Source organism: Nicotiana tomentosiformis, chromosome 2 (genome assembly GCF_000390325.3).
Source record: "Nicotiana tomentosiformis chromosome 2, ASM39032v3, whole genome shotgun sequence".
Classification (NCBI taxonomy): domain Eukaryota; kingdom Viridiplantae; phylum Streptophyta; class Magnoliopsida; order Solanales; family Solanaceae; genus Nicotiana; species Nicotiana tomentosiformis.
In genome coordinates, this window is record NC_090813.1 from 12,560,534 (window position 1) to 12,581,044 (window position 20,511).

At 35.0% G+C, this 20,511-nt stretch overlaps 2 protein-coding genes across 3 annotated transcripts; both read right to left on the reverse strand.

The window, feature by feature from the left end:
* Positions 1-5,941: 5,941 nt before the first annotated feature.
* LOC104094116 (probable zinc metalloprotease EGY1, chloroplastic) lies at positions 5,942-15,011 on the reverse strand. The gene is made up of 10 exons (XM_009599979.4): positions 14,583-15,011; positions 12,089-12,550; positions 11,830-11,970; positions 10,241-10,342; positions 9,020-9,231; positions 8,473-8,523; positions 8,330-8,399; positions 7,853-7,921; positions 6,372-6,422; positions 5,942-6,251 (listed from the first exon to the last, which is right to left on the reverse strand). Exons 1-10 carry the CDS (start codon positions 14,907-14,909, stop codon positions 6,093-6,095), a joined length of 1,644 nt encoding a protein of 547 aa, XP_009598274.1. The 5' UTR covers positions 14,910-15,011; the 3' UTR covers positions 5,942-6,092.
* Positions 15,012-15,966: 955 nt separating this feature from the next.
* LOC104094115 (uncharacterized) lies at positions 15,967-19,760 on the reverse strand. Of its 2 annotated transcripts, none has more exons than XM_033655604.2 (4): positions 19,601-19,760; positions 18,135-18,372; positions 17,980-18,038; positions 15,967-16,252 (listed from the first exon to the last, which is right to left on the reverse strand). In XM_033655604.2, exons 1-4 carry the CDS (start codon positions 19,655-19,657, stop codon positions 16,073-16,075), a joined length of 534 nt encoding a protein of 177 aa, XP_033511495.1. In that variant the 5' UTR covers positions 19,658-19,760; the 3' UTR covers positions 15,967-16,072. The 2 variants fall into 2 exon arrangements, with proteins under 2 accessions (XP_033511495.1, XP_033511494.1); XM_033655603.2 differs by having other exon boundaries at positions 17,980-18,041.
* Positions 19,761-20,511: the final 751 nt, after the last annotated feature.

Consider the following 20,511-nt stretch of genomic DNA (forward strand, 5'->3'; position numbering starts at 1 on the left):
AGGCCTTTTCCACGATTATCCAACTCTGTTTGGCTCGAATCTAGCCAAAACACTAATTAAATGGTGAAAATAATGATATATTTATGTTTATAGACCAAATACAAGTTAGAATCACTTATCCCAATGTCTTTTCCTTGAAAATCTATCGAAAATCGCCTCTGCTCAAGCTCCAATTTATTAAAAATGGCGAATGGGACGAATGCCCTCTTTTATAATTCTGCCCAGGCAGCCTCGATTCACGGCCTCGATATTCACAGCCTCGATTCACATCCTCGATTCTTGGGAGCTCGATTTTGGGCCAGAATTTCAAGCAGAAAGAAAAAATTGCAGCAGCTGTTTTAAGTCCAACTTTTGATCCGTTAACCATCCGAAGCTCACCCGAGCCCCTCGGGACCTCAATCAAATATACCAACAGGTCCTAAATACATCATACGAACTTATTTGAAACCTTAAATCACATAAAACGACGCTAAAACCACGAATTTTGCTCTCATTCAAGCTTAATGAAACTTAAAATTTCCAACTTCTACATTCGATGTCGAAACCTATCAAATCAACTCCGATTTACCTCAAATTTTACACACAAGTCATAAATAACATAACAGAGCTATTAAAATTTTCGGAACTGGATTCTGACTCAGGTATCAAAAAGTCAACTCCTCAGTGAAACTTTCAAACTTAAATTCTTGTTTTTAGCCATTTCAAGCCTAATTTAACTATGGACTTCCAAATAAAATTCTGAATACGCTCCTAAATCCAAAATTACCATACGGAGCTGTTGGAATCATCAAAATTCTATTCCGGGGTCGTTTTTACATAATTAGACATCCGGTCACTATTTGAACTTAAACATTTTAATTTTTCATCAAAATTCTATATCTCGGGCTAGGGACCTCGGAATTTGATTCTGGGCATACTCCCAAGTCCCAAATCACGATACAGACCTACTGAAACTGTCAAAATACTGATCCGAGTCTGTTTGCTCATAATATTGACCAAAGTCAAACTTGGCCTTTTAAAGCCAACTTAAGGAACCAAGTGTTCCGATTTCAACCCAAACACTTCCAAATCACGAACCAACCATCCCCACAAGTCATAAATTATTTAAAGCACATACGGAAAGTTTTATTTAGGGTAACGAGGTTCTAAAAATCAAAATAACCGGTTGGGTCGTTACATGGAGGATGCTCACCACTAGAGCAACCCACTCTTGTCGACTCTCGTATTATAGTGTCAGTTGAAAAGAATAATTGAATGGAAGGTGGAGCAAAGAGCCAACTTCAGGTAATCGGGACTGTTGTATGGTTGATGATTGATGTGTGGCCATAATTTCATAGTTTCGTACATTATGTGCCTTGCATTTTACATGCTTTAATGATAAATTACACTTTATTTGTGCATAATGGAGTCTATTTTATGTGTAGGTGAATTGAAGATGAAAGTAGAGCAAAAAGTATACTTAAACGTTGAAAGTGTGCTCGAGAACAGTGAAAATGAGAGACCTGGTGAGGCCAGCCTAAGGCCAGGCTGAACCAGGCTTTAGCCTGGTGAGGTCAGCCAAATTCCAGGCGTTAGGCTGGCGACGCCAGGCCTGAGGCCAAGTCCAATCAGAGTTTTGAAGACTTAATTCGTTCCGGGTTTGACTAGGATTCGGCCCACACGTTTAGGGTTTCTTCTACACATATCAATAGACCTAAAAACACCACTTGGAGAGGGTTTTTTTTCAGCATCCACGTTTTTGGGCAGCTAGAGGCAAGAAGAGCTGGTGGAATCACCCCTTGGAGTTAGAATCATTATTTCTACATCTTTTCATCTTTACTCTCTATTTTAATTATGCAAAATATTTGGGATATTGTTACTATAAGTATGAGTAGCTAACTTCCTAATCTAGGGTGTTGATGGAACCTATTGAAGGATGATTTTCTTGTTACGTTAATATAGATTTGCCGTAGTATTTTCTCTATTTGTTCAACTATATTATTCTTGTGGTTGATTGAAGGGCCCTCAATTAGTTGTGCCTATTTAGTATGTATTACTCGGGAGAGAGTGCATATTTAGATAGTTGTTGAACAACATCACTCCTAAACGTATATGAGGATCAATACGGAGGTTTAAAGGTGAGTTTAGGGATAACGAAACCTTGATGTGATCTGAGTGAGTTGTACTTAATGCCAACTAGCGTAATTCAGGAGAATATGCCTAGTAAATTGTGGTAATTACTCGGGAGAGAGTTACGACAGTTAGAGTGCTCATGGTCCATAGAGAAGACTTAGGCAAATTTGTAGGAAACGTAGCGAAAAAGATTCCGACAATTGGAAAAATCATAACTCTAGACCTCCTTAGTCTTGTCTAGAATTTCATCCATGTTAGTTGATAATTCTACTGCTTTATAATATTTGCTAGTTAATTAGTAGAAATAAAAATTAAATTTTTATAACTAGAAAATTATTTGAACTTGTGTTTCTTTGCAATATTGAACAACTGTAGCTAAGCCTTAGTTTTCTGTAGGATTCGATTCCGGACTTGTAAACCGGATTATATTTGCAACGACCGCTTAGTCCTTTTTATAAGGCATAGTTGGGCGTGATCAAATTTTGGACATGAATAATTAATCTTAGCATAAAATACGCATAAGATAATATAAGATTTAATTGATTAAATAAAAAAAATTAAATGCGGGCATCATTAAATTTGCATTTAGTTGGTGGTATTGCAGTTATGTAGAAATTTATGATATTTTATTGGGATAAAATATATAATAAAATTTTATACGTGTATTGGCAAGGCATGAATTAAACTATTTAAAAACATCTCCTTTTAGGATAATTTATATTTCATGTACAATAACAATTCACGCATAAACTATCCATGAATTATAAGTAATTAATAAGTAAACTAAACGATTTTAGAGTTATTTCACTATCACGTAAAGGTGGGAAACGACGACACTATGCTAACGAATTTGAAACGATTTTTCGTTTGTTTTGTCAAACCCAACTTTATTATATCTAATTTGATGATTATACGTGTTTTTTTGCATATTGAAACAAGACCAGAAGACAAGGTTGCACAGTGGCAAGGAAATTGAAGGAACGCCGCAGCCCAATGGTGGTGGAGTTAGAATTTTATTAAGGTATGTACAAATATAAAAAAGTGGACATACAACAAAAAATAAAGGTAATTGACCTAACTAAACAATGTAATTTTTTAACAAAGAGGTGTTAATTGACACCCGCTAGCATAAAGTGACTCCGTCATTGCCTATAGAATATATATATAAGTCAAACTAGGTGATTATCAATATTCATGTATATATAATGAATCGTACATTTTCAATTTACACAAATATAGATATAGATGGATGTAACTTGACCATAGTATAGTGTTTTTATATTTTTATTATACTAAAATAAAATAAAACTGTTTTTGACCCAATCAATACGCGAAACGTCGGGATAATCAGAAAAGATGGCATGGCTTTCACAAGCAAGCAATAATTTGTAAGCAAAAGTTAGAACAAGAAAGTGAAAGCAGGCCCCCATGAGCTTACATATATAATATGATTACGATGTTTTGATTTGTTGATATCTCAACGCTTTATCAGATTATAAATTCTAAACAGTCCGGTTCAAGAAATATCTCCGATCATACATGGTTCGAGAAAGGGCCGCATCCTAAAAGGTATGATGTAGGCAGTCTACCCTGATCAATGGTTGATCCCACGGCTTAAACCCGTGACCTATAGGTCATGTGGAGACAACTTTAACCGTGACCTAGTGGTGGCAAAACGATTAAAAGAAAACAGTTAACCACCCATATTATCCACTAAAAAATGGGTTGGATAATGAACTTTTTATAAATGGGTCAAATATGGATAAAAACCATATTATCCATTTAGAAAATGAATAACTAATAGGTTTAATTTTTACATTTGTAAAATCTCAAATTGGGGGTTCCTCAAGTTTGGGAGACTAGAAATTCTCCCAAAAGTGATCATATTCATGAAGCCATGGATAATATGGTTACCCATATTATCCGTCGGTTAACCCATTTTTTATCCGTATTAAATATAGGTCAGGTCGGATAGTTTATCCGTCTTTTCATTACTCGTTTTCGACCCGTCCCATATCCGACCCGACCCGCCAGTTTACACCTATCATATTATAAACTGCAATGTAAATTTGCATACAAAAGATTTAATGTCATCCAATTTATTTACTTTGCAAATAGCGGAGTTTATTGCACAAACTGCTCTTTGAACACTTTATCAAAATCGGGTATGAATGATACCATGGGATCTAAATTGATCCCATGGTGGGTTTAATCTTTAAGATGAAATGCTTCACAATTATTTAGTATCACTATTAGGCTGTTTTTGCGTCCAAAAGGAATATTTATTTTATTTTGCGATCTCTGAGTTAAGTTTCAATATGTTTAATCATCACAACTTTTTTTGGCATTCTCTACCATCAAATGAATTCTTTGTGAAATAATTTAACAAGTTTCGAACTTTACCTAATAACGGGGTAGAACTAACTTCACTTTAATACTAGCACAGAATTGAAACATGACATTACAAAATTGTGTTTATAGTGTTAATTGTCTCAAAAAGTAAAATTGGAGTACTAGTATTAAATGATGGCAATAAAATTGGGGGGGGGGGGGGGGGGGGATAGTGCAGAGATTTTTATTTCTCTTGTTCTGATTACAGAGCTGTAAAGACATTCTAATTTTCAAGGTATAACTCTGTTTCTGTTTTCAGATTAATTTTAAAAATCAAAGACACCCCTCAAAATAGCCAAATTGGAAGGCTAGTCAAAGTCTCTAATTCAAAACCGAACACGAAACTTTGGTTTCATTCGGCTCTTTTATGGAGATGAGTCATTTTATAAATCTAAGATGTGAACAAAATTCGAAAAAAATAAAATAAAATTCTACCCATAATATCTATGTCAGCTTTTGGTCTAATACATATAAAACGAATAGCTTTGTAGATGATCCTTCTAGAAGAGAGGGATTCTAACAACCTTTCTAGTTATTTTGTTCTCTATTTCTATTTAATAGGATCCTAAGGAAAAGAATTTTGTTTCCACCGAGCTAAAACAATAGGCTGATGTCTCTACTAAACCAAAGTCATCGTTTAATAGCAATTTTGCAATAAGAAATTGAAGATTTAGTTAGATTAGAAATCAACTTTCTATCTTCATCCATGGATCCTTTATTCATACTTATTCAATTGGAAGTATTGATCCAATTCCAAAATTATGTTTCGCAATTTCATAATCCAATTTTTCATTGTCTAAATGACCCTCGGATACAAATCACGAAAATGTGTATTTGTTCTCGAATCTGTCATTGAGAGGAAAAGGATTAAATCCTTTTAAGAAATAAAGTTTTTCTCAAATCTATTTTTTGTTGATTCATGATCTTAAAGATCGGTCATCAACTGGCACTTACTATCAGAGGCGGATCCAGGATTTCAAGAGGATGGATGCACTATTGTAAATAGGTGGATCTAGAATTTACATTTTGACGTGTTTAACTTTAGTTTTTTAACATGAATCCACTAGATTTTTGAAATTATAGGTTCAAAATTATATTCTTTTTAAAATTTTAGTAATTTTCACGTATATATCTATGTTCATTGCCGAAAATAAAACCGTCCAAAGTGGAATTTAAACCGCCAATTTGACTCGTAGAGGTGCACCCAATAATTATTGCACCATAGGAGTCTTTGAACGTGGATGCACGTATATATACTTTAAGTAATCTTGAAGAAATATAACATTATTATATATGATTTACAGAGAGGAGTATGGGTTCACATGAACTCATATCCTAAGAACTAGAAACGCCCCTGCTTACTATAAGAGATCTATTCAGTTTTGTGTTTTCGAGTTTGTATCCCTTTATGATATTTCCTCGTTTATTAAGATAAATCTGCAATAAAAAAATGGTAGCTCACTATATACATGTATACATAGTCCACTACGTACAGTCAAAAGATCAGTATGATTACTTAAAAAATGATGCATACCAACTCCTTAAGCCCATGCCCACATCAAAATTGGCAGGACTCCATCTTTAATGAATCAAAAGCTGGTTACAAGACCTATACCTAGTTCTTCTGCAAGTTCATCCCATACAGGAAGAAGAGTCAATACAACAAGGAATATAGCCACACCAAGAGCTGCTTTTCTCCAATTTCCGACCTCTGTTACATCATTCAAGCATGGTTTCTCCGGTGTCCTCTGTACGTCACACGATCCAAGATTTTTACTTGTAAACGACTAACACTTATATACCATGAAATAGGACGGCGATATTATTACACAAGCATAATACTTCATAAAGCAATGTATTTTTATTACCTGACATATAAGCACATACAATCCCCAAGGAAGTGACAGAGGTCCACCAAGCTGATAGCAGCACAAACAGAATGTTTTAAGTGACTGTACAATTTGCAACACTAAGCAAAAAGGGTAAAGGACAGATGTGTAAAAGACCATAAGTGATTTGACCTCAATGCGCACATGAAATAAGTAAAAAAGGTTCCAGATTTCCAACCTAATACTAATGAAAACTTAACAGAAAGGGAGTGACAAAGAAGAGGGAACAAATAGACACTGGACAACGATTGCATATATGAAGGATAGACATTTGATCCACATATGCACATCGAAGTAATAAAACACAGGCCAAATACATAGACAACCACCTAAACTTGGCACCAATTTCCACTTAAACACATCGATTGAGACTTGTTCCTATTAGACACTTTAACTTAAGTCAATCTATACCTATTAAACACTTTGTGACTAACCCGTACACAAAATACATTGCGTGAAATTCACACGCTCTTACATGATAGAATAAGGAATAAAAAATGCCAAGTGTCTTTTCAGTTAAAAAAAGATTTTGAGCAAATGAAACAAATAAAACAGCCCCCCTTATTTCTGGCAAATTTCAGAGTTATCTTGCTCTGAAACAAAACAAGTGTTTCCGGCAAATTTCAGAGTTATCTTGCTCTGAAACAAAACAAGTGCTGAAAATTTCAGGGCTACGGCAAATGCTTTTACGGTCGGAGTTTGATGGCGGAGAGTTGAAGAAGGTGGTGTTGGTGAGGCAACGATGGAACTGAAACAAAGGATGTCACAGAGGAGTTTGACGGTGTTGGTGAAATAACGGCAATAACAATTAGAAATTTATGTGAGGTGTCCAATTTCCCTAGCCGCCTGAATTTTCAAAGTGAGTCATTGAATTTAATGAGAAGAAGGGTTTGATAAACACCGGAAGACGACAACGTCTGAGGAATATCATAATCGGAATTGCCGTCGGCAGTTGCAGTGGTGGCGGTGGGGTTGGTGTAGCTCTCTATTCCAAAGTCCATCATATTGCACAAACAGTAAATTATTGAGAAAAAGGCGCCTATAAGTTTTTCTTTTTTGTAATTATATGAGGTCCTCAAAGATCTATAGAGAGAGTTAAACAGAAAGAGAGGAATTTGTATTTTGTAGTGGAAAATTTAGGAAGACAGTGACATAAGGTTGAGAAGAAAGGGACCATGGCACCTGTGCGTTGGAGTAAGATTGAAGGGGACAAAAAAGGTTCATGGTTGTTTATGGAGAAATTGGGGAAGGTTGAGAGATCGGTGGAGGAGAGAGAAGAAAAAGAGAGGAAAAAACACTAAAAGCAAAAATTCTGGTTGTTCACGCTCGAAAGTGGAAATTGGTGCCAAGTTTAGGTGGTTGTCTATGTATTTGGCCTAAAACATATTAGTCATAACTTTGAGCAATGTGAAGATTTACTTTTAAGTTCTACCAATATCAAATGACAAAAGACTGCTTACCACGCCCAAGCCCAGAAGTGTGTATGTCGCCAAACCAAAACCAATAAGTGATCCTTTCCCAAAGGCTCCCTGCCAGAAACAAAAAATGAAGTTGACAGTCGTCACACTTTATCTGGGACAACCAATTATCACTTAGCCAAGAAGCTCTTCATTTTCTGAGGTCACAATTCTTCACGAAAAAGCCAGCAAAATATATCGGGAAACCAAATTGTCTAAGCATGCTAAGAAGTCTCAACAGCCGCTATCTCGTTAGGAGCCCACAAGTTTGCAATACTAGAATCGTAGGTATTAGTAATATCTTTTCAAGCTTTGCACCGTTATTCATCTAATATTATGAAAACAACAGTCTACGTCAAAGTTAGCAACTTGTCATCATTCAAATTTCATAGGATGCAATTGATTACGCTTTGTTATTAAGCTTGACAGTGTCCCAAGTTCATGAAAACAAGTTGAAAGAATAAAGAATGCAAAGGCCACCTGCACAGCTCTCCCACCATCAAGACATCCAACTGGCAGCATATTAAAAGCCGATGTAGTCAAGCCACACCTACAAAATGAATTTTAGAGCAAGCATGCTAAACTTAAGCCAACAAAATTACTTGCAACAAACTCAAATTTACCAGCCAGCTATCACAAGAGGATGGATTGAAACCATTGCACCATGCATTGCTCTGTGAAAATGAATGCACATTAGCTCAAATGTTATATGCTAAAGATTTGAAATAGTGAAACGAAAATATATTGCCAATTTGGAAAAAGCAAAAAGTTCCCTGGCCTTCATGCACATAACTGTTAAGGTTTTCTTTTAGAAACAACTATATTTATGCACTTCAAAGTGATCAGCCTACAGATATAGGGGTTTTGACAAAGGGATTTCTTTTTTTTTTTTTTTTTTTTTTTTGATAAGGTAATAAATTCATTAAAAAGGGGCAAAAACTTGCCCGTGTACAAGGATACCAAAAAGTAGAAAACCTTACAAAAAGACATGGTTTTCTATGAAAGACTCCCAATCTTCTATACAAATAGGAATCTCGTGGGTGCACCAAAAATAAATAAGCAAAAAGAGGTTACTCCTCAAGCGAACAAGAAAAATAACTCTAATGTACATATTGAAAATTATTTTCCAAGAACGTCATGCTTTCGCTCCTTGTGGAGGGCTAAACTTACCCATAACCAAGAGTGGCTCTGCTAATAAGCCCGAGAAGCAAAGAGCCCTGGAAAAGTGTGCTAGGAACCTGAACCAACTCTCCAGCAGCAGCAGGATTGGATGAGAGTAACAGGCCAACCGCAAACATGGAAGAAGACAATGCAGCACCAGCAAAAGGACCCGCAAGAGAAATGTCTACCTTTGCTTTGCGATCGGGAAGAATAGATTTGAACTGCAGGAACCAAGAGAAGATCATTAATGCATATGTTTTATGCTTAATAGAGTGATGATGAATTAGGCGGAATGACAAGGTTTAATGAAGTAGATTAATCTAGCACAGATCCTTCACAATGATTTTTCCCTCCATGCTAGACTCTACCATTGTCAAATCTGTTACATATGCTTTAACAAAATAAGTGACACTTTTTTTTTTTGGATAAGGAACAAAATAAGTGACACTTAACAAGGGCAAGCATTGAGTATATTACATATTAACATCATTTGAAGAGTTGCATTCACATCATCTTAATAAGCAAAGATAACATTTGATTCTCCTCCACCACCACTTCTACTTCTTTTCCCCCTCCTCAATTCACAGCCTACATTTAGAACTCTTACTTCACTCCTCTATCACAAATTTGAACTAACAAATCTAAAACGACAAAAGTCCTAGATAATGTGAGAACCAAATGGGTAAGGAAAAGAGAATTGAATAATATTATTATTAACACCCCAAGGGATTAATGTCCAATGACTATTGTATATTACAGAACCATCTTGGAAATCCTCGTGTTCTCAAAAGGACTTATACTAGATTGTTTGGAGGAGGCTGCAGCCAGAAGAAATTGCTAGTAGCATATCTCGAACACTTTACACCAATTCCCTGTAGTAAATGCATTCTGCCAACAGGCCTGCCTCTGCGCAGAAATGAAATGTAAACCCTACCCCCTTCACAAAAAGGAACCTATTAAGTTTCCTATAACCCAGGGTTTAAGCTTTAACAATGACAACAAGATCCATGCATAAGAACCACTTCAAAAGCATATTACCAGCATTTTCCATCTTTTAATAAAACCAGGTGAATGACAATGTACTCAGTCATGGCTCTCCTGAAAGCAAACAGCACATTGGGGAATTCAAAATAATTGATCCATTTACACAAATCTTTCAGAAAGTTTAGAATCCTCAGCTGCCATCTTTACTGTTTCAAGCATTGACAAGTGACAACAAATTATGCTAACCTGAGTGATTGCTCCAAAGCTTCCAAGAGTGATGTTTGGAATAAAGAAAGGAATGCTTAATTTCACATTCCTTGGAAATGCAGCCAGAAAATGCCCAATTTCCTGCAACAAATCAACTCTTCATGTAAAATTGAACAGGGAGGAATAAGTTTGGAGGAACAGAAATGATCATATGAAGGTATAAAACCATCTAAGGAGAGACTAACCACCATCTCTTTTTCAGTTTAACATCTTGTTTTATTCTACTATATTTTAAAATTAAGCTACTCTGGTAGAACTGCAGCAACAAACGAGCAAGGCAGAAAGGGAAATTTTTTCCAAAAGCAAATGAAAATGAAAGGTAAACTTCAAGCTGTCACGCGGAATTACAGCAATGTTAAGCCACATGTCATTTAGAGATGCAAAAGCTAAGCTTATCTAATATACACATACAATTGTCCCTTCTACATGTCTGAGCCCAGTACTATATAGTACTTATGACTACAATGTGATAAGTCTGTAGTAACTTATAGCTAATGCTTCCTTCTACTACTTCTGATCACGTTTGACATTAATTTAAAAGGTGCCTAATACCTAGAAATGGTTTTCAGCCAAGTATTCGAATGCATGTGGCAGCAATGTACAGTCACTTTTGACTTCAAAGTTCAAGCTGCACTTCAGATCAAATCGAATCCTATGTATCATGAGATGAGCAAACACATAGAGATTGATTACCATTTGCCAAAGAAAAGATATTCCTAGAAATCGTCACTAAGTTTGTGAAGTTGAACAATTAACATGCTAACTTATTCACCAAGCCCCTCACCAATTCATGAACCAATTATATATGTAGCAGGCTTGGTCCATGCGACATGTTATGCACCTGCTTGAGGGGAAGTATTAGATAGCTACTTCTTTCATGCACCTGCTTGAGGGTAAGTGTTAGATAGCTAGTTTAGATTTATAGGTATACAGGTTTAACATTAAATGTGGTACTGTCCCACATCAGATATATACATTGTAAATGTGCCTATAAAAGAACTTAGGGGTAAGATAGTTGTCTTAATGCATTCTATCAATACTTATTAGACTAACAATTTTTTCCACGATTAACATTGCATTTTGTAGCAAACTAGCATAGCTAAATCAGTCCGGGACATCTTCATTGTTTTGGCAGTTCGTTTTTTTCCCCCCTAAAAGTAACCTTTCTGTTGAGATTATTTTCCCCTTTTCAGCAGTAAAAATGCTCTATAACTTAACACAGAGCTTCTACTCTGAGGCCAATAAATGTGCTCCTTAGTATTTCTATCTAGTTTAATATTTGTCCACCATCCTATTTTAACTTGAAACTTAAAACTTCAAAGTAAAAGAAATACTAAAATCGAAGCTAATTATTCTTTTTTGAAGAAAATCAAACCCTAGTCAACCTAACTAATGTAATCAATATTGCCAAAGAAGGAAGCCAAAACCTAAATTACACCATTCTATCATAATCAGCGACAGAACTGGGAACTTTAGAGAAGATTTTCATGTTCCTTTTGGACTTGGCTGACCCCTTCATTACAGAGAATTTCATTCGATCAACTAAAAGGATAACAAAGAAATCTTACATGAAATAACTGCACACCCAGCACACCATATGCCAACGGTAAAGCAGAATCCACAAACGGTAATAAAAGCTGCATATCTGGTGGTTCAATTGCATTTGGATCGGTAAAGTACTTAACTACCTCAGGAGGAAGGCGAGTTATCTGCTCAACATAAATTTAAGTCATCAAGTCAATTGTTAGAAAAAATAGAGAATTTTATGAGAAGAATAAGAAATGAAACAATGTCTTTAAAGTCAAACTGTGTGGTTAACGAGCAGACCTGAGATGCAATTCCTAGCTCCACAGAGGAACCAATAGTGAGAAGGAACAACAGAAAAGCAATTACATATTGCCAGAGAGTTGTTGGACCTGGTTCAGAAACTTCTTTCCGCAGCATACCAAAGCTGACTCTGGGCCCACCACGCGGGTCTGGCCCCTCTGAATTAGGTTCCTCCACCATGAACAGGTTGTACTTATCACCCATAATTTCTGATAACTGACTCTGAAGTTTGGCAAAAACATCCTCCCTCTTTCCTCTAAGATTCCCAAGGAAAAGAATGCCCTCTCCAAGATCTCCAAATGGTTCTTCTTTAGTCACCCAAAAAGTAGAGTAGCCAAATAACTTTTCCTTAATGAACTTCACATCACTGGGATCAACCTTTTCTGGTCCAAGAAGTTCCATCAACTTAAAAGAATCTACTTGGAAATTATTATAAGTTGATCCAACAGTGGATATTGTTGGCTGCCAAGAAAGCAAACACATTCAGTACATTGGTTTCTCCTCTTCATCTGTTTAATGTTTCTTCATATCAATGTTTTAAAAGGCGTGGGCGTAAGGCGAGACGTTTTACATATGCCTCAGCGAGGCGTAAGCCCATAGGTATTTAATTTTTAATATTTTATAAAATAATATAATTACAATAAATATTTATAAACAGGTAAAATTGCATAAAAAATGAAGAAAACTATAAATATGTGAAATATATATATATATATATATATATATATATATATATATATATATATATATATATATGTTTGTGCGCGCGCTTCATCCCCACAAAAAACTAGTCAAAACAATATATTATACGCTACTTAGAAGCTCAAGTAACTTGAGTCGAAAAGAATAAAGTTTTCTACATGGAGGAACAAAAAGGATGACTAACCTTCAATTTGAACTTTGAACTATGAAAGAGAATGGAGTTCTCTTTGTATTTGTAAAAAAAAAAATTGAATATTCGTTGCTTTTGGGAGATATTAGCAGACTAGCGGACAAGATAAAGAATTAGGAAAGACCATGAATTGGGGCTTCAATCAATAAAAAAGGTATTGACTTTTAAATTTAATACATTTCAGTTCCTTTTAAAACTTTTGAGTAATTACCAAGCTGAATTTTGAAAATTTGGGTATTATATGAAGGGCTTATTCAACAAATTTTGTTTTAATTTGAAAACCTCTCTGGGGCTTACGCCTCACTAAAACAACTCGCCTCAAACACCCGGGCGTACGCCCCGAATTGCTGGGCGTATGCCTCTTGAGACTTTCGCCCCACACCATCGCCCCGACGCATTTTTGGTGTGCCTCGCCCCAGGGCTCGCCCCGAAAACGCCTTTCAAAACATTGCTTCATATCATGAAGCTACTCTTTATTTTGACCATTATAGGAATACATGTGGCGAGCTTCTTATGAGCCAACAGAGATTACTTGAACATTTTCTGACTACAATGTAATAAAGGATAATTATTTGACACTTTTCTTGCTATCTTAATGACCAGATAAGTTTCTTAAATTCATAGACACCCCAGCCACAATTCCTTTAAACCAGTCACTTAGTTGAAATATAAACAGTACTCCTATATAAAAGTGAAAAGCCTTCGGTATTGCAATTTCAAAAGAAACTAGTTGTAAGATTTCCCAGTATCAGTGCTGTTTTTGAAATGATTCCAATATTAGTGTTTTCTAAAGTGAAAAATGCAAAGAAGCAATAAGGTCCATGAGACTTGAAACAAAAAACGAGTAGTGAAGAGCATGCTCCTTTGAAGTGACGCAAGTTACAGAGAATTAAAAAATATTAAACATATATGAATTTAGTACTAAAACAATCAAATCGCAATTAAGTAACTAATTTTTAGCATCCTATTTACAATAATGTTGATACTAATGCAATTCCTCAAATGTGAGATTCAAAGAACAAGTGATTCTCGTCAGGATCACTTTGTGTCATGTTTGAAGCGCATACTTCTTCAGAGTGCATGGCTCTTGTGCTTCGCATCGCTTCATTTGCATTAAATGACGAAGTGATAGCTTTTAATAATTCCGCCAAATAGGCAAATTGCTTTTAAGCTTTGCCATTCAAGATCAGATTTTTCAATATTTCTCTCCATTCATTTCCTTAAATGTATTTCCTATCCGTATAAGCAAGTCAACAACCAGGGAAAAGGGCATATGAACACCTAGCTGGAAGAACAAGTTCTCCTACTGCATAAGCCTATATCATAGTACAACAACCAGCTGCATAAAGAACAACACACAATAAACTAGTAATAACTAATACTTAATTACTTATATCATCAGTTATCAGTTAAATACACTTCTCTTCTCTTCGTTTACGCCAAATTTTCCTCCTTTCATCCATACCAAATTCTAAAAATATAACTTGAAGCAATAAACTTAAATATTTAGACAATAACAACACTAACATAAAATTAAAATATCTAAAAAAACGGAAAAAAAAACTCAGATTTTTTAAAAACAAAAACAAAAGAGAAACTGACTCTGGAAGAAATTGACACCGGAGAATCATCCGAATCATTTTCCACACCGCTGGCGCCACCGCCGCCGTTCCTTTCTTCAGTGGTTTCTTCAGTAACTGTAGCCAAATTTGAAGAATCCTTTTCCAATTTCCCATCGCTACTGCTACCACTGTCATTGCTACTGCCATTGCCACTACTACCGCTACTACACCTAATAATCAATCGACCGAAATTCCGTTTGGACATTCTCTTCAATTGGATTCTTCGACTGAAAGTGTAATTAACTGGAGGATTCAAACGGAACCTTATATTCATTGAGCTGAAACTGCAGCTCGTTAGCGTTCCCATTGTGATGAATAAAAACCAAACAATAGTTGATTTTGTTCTCAATGGTGAAAAATGTAATTGGAAGATGGTGAGGTTTGAGTAAGAGCATATAACAAAAGAATATCTTCTTTATTTATTTTTTTCTTACATATCAGAGATACAATTTATTTATTTATTTTATTTTGGTTCATATTTTTGTTTTTCTTAAATCATTTTACGAATAGGAAAAAGTAAAATGTGGCCCTAGAAGTATGAGGTTTTTCTTTTGGGTCCAACTTTTACGTTTACCAATTGCCTGAGGAGTATTATCCAATTAAAATAAGAATACTTGTATTAATATTTAGCAATACCTAGATAAGAACACCTAAAATGACAAAATTATCTGTCAAGGTAAGCGCCTCGTTTTAGTTAATTTGTTTCAATCAGAGTAAAAATCGTTACAGCATTATCTAGTGAGAATTCTTAATAAATTTTAACTCTGATTTACTTTTAAACTAGAAGTTATACATGTATACTGATTATTGAATCTAATTCTTGGCCTGCTTATAAGAAATTCACGCAGAATAATCTATTTATTGTTACACACTGCTCACATAACTTAACGTTCCAATAAAAAAAATTCTATTATAATCCAGTAAGACCCTAAGAGTCTTTTTTTTGTGTGTACACATTAACTTTATTTTGAGGACAAAAAACGCAATCGATTCTTGGTACGTCTAAATATTTTGTCATTGGTGATTATTTCTACGCTTTGCTAATTAAATATGCAATTTACTTGTGTTATTTAAAGAGTTTCAAATTAAAACTTATATTCATATGAAGAAAAACATCTTTTAGTTTCACCAAACTTTGGATGAGAAACGAACAAAAAAGTTAGATGGTAAAAGTAAGATTTCTTCTTTAAATATGTAATCTCAACGCTTTGGATCTACTAGCAAGGCCAGGTTCCAGCTGCAAACTCTGAAGACTGACCCCTAACAATCCCAAGGGAAGGAAAGTTCAAAGATTTCAATATCATATGTGCAGACACAGCAGGAAACAAGGCAACAAATGATCACAAGGGAGCGGTAAGAAACAATTGTCCAACAAGCGCTTGGCAATATATGATATACCATAGGCAAATATTCCACATTTGCTACACAAGCAGCTGCGCTTAAATACAGGCTATATGCATCTCTCAGAAGCTATTCAATGGTTGAGCTCATATTAAGATTTTGTACTAGCTGTGGAAGGTTTTCCAGGAACAAGGTGAAGAGGGTACCAATCAAAAACATTAGAAAAAATACAAGCAATATCTTTCCGATGTAGAGAGGGCTGACAGCAGCTTGTGATTTTCTCCTTGCAGAGTGAGAGTTGTCTGAAACCTGCAAACAATGAAAGGCAGAGAATCAGAAAGTATGTCTGCTTTTCTTCTCATGCATAGCAGTGGCGAAGCTAGGAATTTCCCCAAGGGTGTTCAAATTTGAAAGAAGTGAAAAAATTTCCCGAGAAAGGGTGTTCAATATGTGTTATATACCTCTACAATGTAATATTTTACCTATATAAACAGTATAAATTTTTCGACGCAGGGTGGTCAATTGACCGCCCTTATGACCATGTGGCTTCACCCTTGATGCATAGCTTCGAGTTCAATCACTTTTGAGACTTTAGCTAAACTTACTCTCCATCTAAATCACATAACCCCACAAAACTTTTGGGTGGGAGGCACCCAGAGATGAGAGGAAAATGAAAACAACAGAAAAACATTAAGGGAAGGGCCATAAAGAGTATTTCTTATACTTGAGGATTCTATATTATTCATATTTTTTAAACTAACTAATATCAGATTATTTCAGCACCTTAACCAGAGTGTTAATATTCTTCTTGTAACCACATTCCCTTCTCCTCCTCCTCCTTGTCAATCAAAAAAGAAGAGATGCCTTATCTCCTCATTTATCATGAGCATGAACAGAATTCCTTTACCTCACATTATAAAGAAAATTAGGCTAATTGCTTCTTTCAATACTGAATTATAAAAAGAAAATACACTCTGCTGAGTATCCATTTTACACAATTTTACACTTCCATATGTATGTAGGTATTCCTTTCTGTCCAATGGAGTCTAGATACTGCAACACTGCAGGAAAATTTAACACGTATAGGCCTCCAAACATGTTCTCTCTCCTTATCTAGTATCTGATGGGTGGAGACAGATTTAAGAAAGCAAAAGTATTAAAAGATTCAAATGCAAGTGATATAAGAAAGTCTGGAAATTGGCATAATGCGCATTTATACACAATTTCCTAACAAAATTTGATATATGTAACTGGATTAAGGAATGGCACTTATATCTGGCATACATCTCATTTCACTACAATTTTCAAATACAAATTTGACATATGTAAACTGAAGAGGGTTTAAAAGCTAAAATCACTAAGAGAACGACGAAGTTTCCAAGTGCAAATAATCAGTAATCATCTGAGGAGTACTCAAAGACTTTAAATTTTTTTGCCAGTGAAGAAAACAATGACAATTCTGAAATAATATCTAAATACATGAGAATGCAGGGGGGTTATTATAATGCCTTCTATTTTGTATCTGCATTCAACTGAGCCTTAAGTTTGCAGCTTGTAAAGCAAGGAAATGCAAATTTAAACCACAGGAACAAGAATAGCTACCCAAAATTGACAATGCACACTTAAACAGACACAAATACACATACATGGAGAGGTACGAGGGATTTGCCTAGTAAATATAGATTCAAAACACGAACAATATGAAAGATATTATATTGAATGTCCACTTCACTTTATTAATCATTTCCAAAATAGTGTCTACTTTATTTTTGGAGAAGCTTTTAGAATCACAGTGGAGTAATACACAATCAAATTGTTACTTTGTAACTCCTTTATAAATTTTCATACTGCTTCAATCTAATATATTTCTATTAAGCACAAGACAAAACAAAGAAAAAGGCAACTAGTTAAATGTGAACCTACTGCTGTTTAACTTCCAAGACATGTTAAATGTGAATATTCAAATTGGGAAATGGAAAGAATGATAATTCATGTAAAAAGGATAGGTAATTTGATTTGTGTGGTTACAATCATACCGGAGGAACAAAAGCTGGTTGCGCTGCTGCGTAATCATCAGGCGTCCCTCTTGAAAAACCTGCTGCAAGAGAATTACAAAAAATCTTACCACTGACAATTTCCTATTTCTAAGCAATTCAGGTACCAAAAACAATTAAAAATCATAATAGTTTACTTGTTGTCTCAGTGGCTGGCTGCAATTTCCATCCTTTCCCGTAATTCACAAGAATTGAGTTGGGGCCAAAAATGACAGGCACTTCCCCATCTTTAACAGCTTCAATATAGGCTACGGGTGGGTTTGCCAAGATAGATTTAATCCTACTGTCATTGATAAATTTCAGCGCGAATTTTGCCTCTGTTCCAGCAGCAAATCGCCAAGTCTTGCCAGTGCATTTGCAAATCACTTCCACAAACTACAATGCAGAAATTAGAAAAATCAATTTCAATTTCTGATTGCAAACATATCCAGCTTTTTTATAAGTAAAAAATTCCTAAATTTCATTCTGCTGAATGATCAAATGGGCAACAATCAACTGTATCAAAACACACAATTTCAGAAGGATCAAAGTACAATATCACTCAGAAACTTCAAGGTAGCCGTTAGAAAATGACAATTCGAGTAGAAATTAGAAACAACAATTTTACTTATAACAAGAATACCCAATTTCATAGTGAAGTGAATGATCAAATGGGAAGTAAAAACCGTATTAATACCATAATTTCAAAAGGATCAACAGATAATATCACTTTCAGAAACCTCAATGTAACAATTAGAAAATGAATTAGTCTTGTAATACTAGAAAAGGGTAAAACCAATTCTAATTGCAGATTACAAAACTACACAATTTTGTTATTGCACTGAACGATCAACGGCCAATAATTAATTGTGTAGCAGAATTTCTTCAGGAAGAAGGGAACCTTGGAGCAATGGTAAAGTTGTCTCCGTATGACCTATAGGTCACGGTTTCGAGCCGTGGAAGCGGTCACTAATGCTTGAATTAGGGTAGGCTGTCTACATCACACCCCTTTGGGTGCAGCCCTTCCCCGGACCCTGCGTGAACACGGGACGGGATGCCTTGTCCACCGGGCTGTCCTTTTAGAATTTCATAAGGATCAAAGGATAATAATCACTTCCAGAAACCTCAAGGTAGCAATTAGTTAATGAACTATTCTAGTTGAAATTAGAAAGAGAAAAAAAAGGAGAAATTTTTTAGTTGCACAATACAAGAACACTCAATTTCATCGTGAACTGAATGATCAAACAGTCAATAAAGAACTGTATGAAAAAACACAAAATTCAGGATAGCAATTAGAATATGAACTATTCTAGCAGATATTACAGCAAACAACTGATTACAAAAGAGGGACAATTTCATTGTGAACTGAATAGTGAAACGAAACATAATTAACCATATAAGAACCATGAATTCAGAAAGAACTTACAGAAATTACAATATAGCAATGAAAAAAGAAAAAAAAACAATTACAATTCGAACTGAATGATCAAAATGGTCAATTCCACAAACTACGGGAATAAAAATCAGAGATTGAATTCACATTGTTAATCATGAAAAATACCCAACTATAAGCAGGAATCAAAACTGTAATTGCAGAAAAAAGAAAAGAAGATAGAGGTATTACAGAATGAGATTGTTCTGTGGGTTGGTTGATTTCTGTTTCTTCTTTCTGTTCTCCCATGAGCTGATTATTTCTGAAAAATGAAGAGAAAGTCAATCTGGTGGTAGAAACTCGAACGAATTATCCTTCTCGTGACCGGGGTTTTCTTTTTCTTTTTTTTCTTTTTTGGGGGGTAGTTTGCACGTATAGCCATCCTTTGGGCTGCTATTTAAGTTTCAACCAGGGTTTAAAAATTATTTAAAACTAGCCAATAACTTAAAAATTGGGCAGCTCTTATGAAAATATTATTATGGATGTCCATTTATTATTTCGCCGTAGATAATCTTCCTGAATAAGATTATTCATTTAGTATTTTATTGAAATTTATCTCCAAGCAGTTGATGCAGGCAGGTTGCAAGCAACTCAATGAAATGACTTGGATCAGCTTCTTATTAAATATGCAGGTTGCGAGCAGTTCATTCAAACAGCTTACAAGTAGCTCAAGAAAAGTCTCGCAGCTGCTCCCTTTATTCTATAAATAGGGGAGATTTCAATTCATTATGTACATCAGTTTGAAGTTGAATAATATATCAATCTCTCTCTATACTTGTTTTCGATTTATTTACTTTATAATTTTTCTTTTATAACACATTATCAGCACGACATTCAAACTGTTGAGTATTTACTTTGAATTTAACTTTTCCATTCCAGGAATATTAAGTAATTCAAAGGCACGATATCCTTTTTCTAGTGCATTGGTTGAGATGCATAGGTTGTTTTTCTGTTTAAGTGACATAATATTATAAAGCTATTGGTCGGTACTCTCTGGCTTCTGCCCACGAATTCCTAAAGGTTTGATTTTGCAATTTTATTAGCTAACCTTTCAAGCAACTACCTGTGTACTTTCTTGTTAATAGTGAAAATTTTATTATTGT